Below are 4,047 nucleotides of genomic sequence, written 5' to 3'. Positions count from 1 at the left end.
GTGTGATACCCGCATTAATTTTTGTGTGGTCTATTATGTGATGGCAAAAAAGATTTACCATTTTTCCAATTTGAGGCTTAAATAGTAGTTTTCTCTTCACAATATCGAGTCACCCTCTCTAAATTGTTCATTACATAAATTCTGGTTTCCAAGTTGGTGAATATCCACACTTGATAAGCTGTAATGCGATTTCAGTTTGGAAAGAACGTATACCCTCATTGTCTTTGAATTAGAAAAAAGTCACTAGAATGGAAGATTATTGCCCAAGTAAAATTTAATTGCAGCATCTCCTTACAATTAGTGATTGATGCAAACATAATCTAAAAAATATATCTTTACAAACAATTTAAAATTGACGATTAACAATAATTTTAGCACAAAAATGGTTGCGATCAGAATTATTGCGATGCATCATAAACCATTCAAAATGCAAATGTGGAAAGTTTAAGCTCATCTTTTGCCGCTGCGAGACCTGAAACAACATTTTTCTTTCAACTACTAAGAATCCGCTAAATTGAAAATTAAAACAAGATTTCAGTTTTCATATTCGCAATTAACCCAATTCCAATCAAAAGCACTGTCTTATCTACTGAGCCATCTATTAAACGAGCCTGTCAACGGACCGTGGACATGAACGTTCCGCAAGAAATATTTTAACCTTTTTCTGGATTTAGGGGACGTCTGTTGGAATGAAGAGGACGCTTTCATTACGTTCTCAATGTACTGGCTCAAAACTTGGTTCTCCGACTTGAGGACCAAATTGTCCTCCTTGATACTGTCCATTCGTGAAGTTAGGTCTGAAACAAACAGTCACCTCACTTTTTCGCCATCACATAATAGACCACACAAAAATTAATAAGGGTATCACACTCGGCCCTCCAATGGTATTTGCCATCTTTCCAATTTGAGGTGTCCAGCGGGCACGTTCCAACGATAAAAAATACTACCATTAGAAGGGTGGCTGATTGGAGGCTCCTGATAAAAATACATTTTTTTTCAAAAAAATGTCAATTGATACCCTCGATTAAGATAATACAATACGTAATTTTAATTCAGGATGTACAAGAAGGAGATTATCCAAAAGCCTCAATAGCAACTATAGAGGCTACTACTACTACAAGCCTCTATAGCAAAAAAAACCAACCGTCCAAAGTTTTCTGCAAATCAAGAATTTGGTCAATCAGACGACCCGATTCCTCTTCTTCGTCCACTGCTTTCAGCACAACTCCCGCAACTCCGTTTGGAGTGCTGTGCCCATTGACTACTCCATTCGATTGGAAATATTCACTATCTCCTGATGATCCAAGCAAATTTTCCGAAAAACCTTGGTTTCCGTCAACTTCTTTTGAAGTTGACCCTAGAGTATTCTGAACTGTTGTTGTTGCACCATCGCTATTTACTACCTGGTCTAAACAAAGACACAAGATAAACAGACTGACTGCTGTTTTGATTCAATTTAAACACCATCAAATTTACGAATAATATTGTATGGAGTCTAGTAACATAGCTGACAAAATTTTAGCATAAGGATCTTCATGTTATGCTACACAACGTACCGTGGTCACTGTCACTTGATAATGAAATATTGGTCAATCCGTCTGCATTTTTTGGCATTATTTTAATTCTGAAAGAGCAGTTATCAACGATATATGACGAAAGAATGATTACGATGATGAAGTTGCCATTCCCAACCTAAGTTATTTGGCCAGAACGCATGTTAAACCTAAAAGAGCACGAAGGTAACTTAAGATGGTATATATTGTAAGACTCTTTTCAAATTTCGGGTGTATTGGAAGTACGCTGGGGTTTTCAACTCGACCAGCTGCCCTACCAGGCCATAATGTCAGCATACGCCTTTGCAAACAAAAAAGCCTCTACAATTGCCACCAGCACCCTGTTAACCTCAAACCATCATAAAGGATAACTGCAAGGATATAAAAGATATTAGGAATTTTGATATCTGCAAACTTAAATTGGAATGACAATTGAATTACGAGCCATCAAAGCCACTAAAGCTTACTACCTGATCAAAAGAAACGTCAAAATTATGCTCCAAAGTAAACAATCTAAACGCGTATAAAAGCTACATTGTGCCAATTATCACATACGGTTCCCATGTCCGGTCCCATCAGATGACAACGTTTTCTTTCGTTCAAAATTACAGCATACAATAATTTAAAATTTGAAAGCTGGCGAAGAACTCTGCAAAAGTACAATATCAAAGATTTACTGGCACTATTTTGTAGCCTCTTTCAACGTCAATGACAGATGCACATGGCGCATTGTATGTAGAGGTGTAAATTGCAATCGTTGGAAAATGTTAATGTGTATGGACTAACAAACGAGGGTGCAGACCACCTGTGGGTATAAGTGATACCCAGAATCTTCAACTACTACTACTACTAAAGAACGAAATTATTACAAATGGGAGTGATGTAGCAAAAGTATCATTTAGCGTAAATTATCCGAAAGTATATTATTCAAAAAATCAAATGACAAAAACTAGTACAAAATTACATCATGCAACATTTATACTTCAACTGGGTGAAAATTAGCTTGATCCTAACTTTAAAAAACAGTCGCCAGCCTGCTGGATATTAGCTGGGAAATAAGCTCGAGAGATTAAAAAAAGGATAAATTTGATTCTGAAGCATTCATGATCTCACTAATTGGGAGACAGTTCTCTCAAGAGACCCGTTTATCAATAGCTTAGACGGTCACTACCGTCTCACACGAATTAAGGTACAACTTCATCAGTTATTAAAATTTCTCAGAGAGCCTAATTTGAAAGACAAAGCTCAAGACTTTAAAAAGTAGAAGTCTATTTTTGCACTAAACTTGGTGTCCTAATTTAGGATCCTAAGTTAAGGCAAAAAAATAGACATAGTTAGAAATCTAACTTTTGACACTCAATCAAACCGCTATGAATAATCAGCTCCTTTGGTATCGGAGACGTTTCCTTCATTTCAACTCTTGTATAGACAGGGGTAAATGCGATTTCAAGATAGAAAGTTCACAATACAACTGATTTAGGTCTTGAAATTTGCAGCAATTTAAAGTGGAGCAGGCACATAAGAAACAAGCTAACGAAAGCTCAAGGCAACTTAAATTGTCCCAAACACAATGTTCCATATAGCCGAAAAAAGAAAGTCCAGCAAAATTTGTACGCATCCTGTGTTTCATCTTTTTTCCTTTACTTCTGCTATCAAGTTTTTGAGCGATTTTTCATTCTATTAGGTGAGGGAAAACTTGTATTGTTTCAGGATTTTTTTCACGCAGAAGATCAATTCCACGATTTTATGAAGTGAACATGCGAAGTGAACTTGCAATCAGCCCAACAAAAAAGCTACTAACATTGAAGTCCTCAAAAAGGACACAGGCTTATGTAAATGATTTTAACGAGACGGGACCTCTCAATATTTAAAAACCATCAGCGGACCATCAGTTCTTCATAAACCTTTGTGACTCTAAGTTTGATTTAAACTACACATGCATCTGGTCCATTAAATGCCGATGTATTTTCTGCCGATTTTATTTTGTAAATATAAGTTATTTTGTAATAATACCATATTCATAGAATTTCATAGAACGATATGTTGAAACCCCTTATTTCGGTAAATTGAAGTCTTTTACTCTTACAAAAACTACTAAGAAGAATATTTTTCTTTCACTAATCTGCAAAATACTATTCCACGCAATTGTACCCTTTGATTCTTTATTTATGTTAGAACAAAATCTTTGTCACCCTCGGGCCTCGTGCCCATCGCTCGCGCGCAAGTGACCTCGCGTACGGACACTAAGTCCCTTGGGCGAATAAGATTTTATTCTTACATATACTGATATATCATAAATTCAGATCATATTCTGCGAAGAATGTCCTGAATGCAGATCCACAATTTACAGACTTCCAGATTCCAAAAATTAGATCTTCGTTCGTCTCCGGCTCATTAGAATCATCACGTTGACATTTTTTACGATCACAAAAAATACAATTCAAGAGCGTCATTTACTAATGGAAGCTATCTTTGTTGCGGTTTCGAGGATTCA

At 36.2% G+C, this 4,047-nt stretch overlaps 1 protein-coding gene across 1 annotated transcript; it reads right to left on the bottom strand.

The window, feature by feature from the left end:
* Window positions 1–244: 244 nt before the first annotated feature.
* On the bottom strand, window positions 245–1,661 carry LOC142349224 (uncharacterized). The gene is made up of 4 exons (XM_075400647.1): window positions 1,557–1,661; window positions 1,145–1,408; window positions 659–797; window positions 245–472 (listed from the first exon to the last, which is right to left on the bottom strand). The coding sequence occupies exons 1-4, from the start codon at window positions 1,612–1,614 to the stop codon at window positions 451–453; spliced, it is 483 nt and encodes a 160-aa protein (XP_075256762.1). The 5' UTR covers window positions 1,615–1,661; the 3' UTR covers window positions 245–450.
* Window positions 1,662–4,047: the final 2,386 nt, after the last annotated feature.

Source organism: Convolutriloba macropyga, chromosome 11 (assembly GCF_964194025.1).
Source record: "Convolutriloba macropyga chromosome 11, txConMacr16.3, whole genome shotgun sequence".
NCBI lineage: Eukaryota > Metazoa > Xenacoelomorpha > Acoela > Convolutidae > Convolutriloba > Convolutriloba macropyga.
Note: the sequence above shows the minus strand (reverse complement) of the source record. Positions and strands in the feature narration are given on the sequence as shown.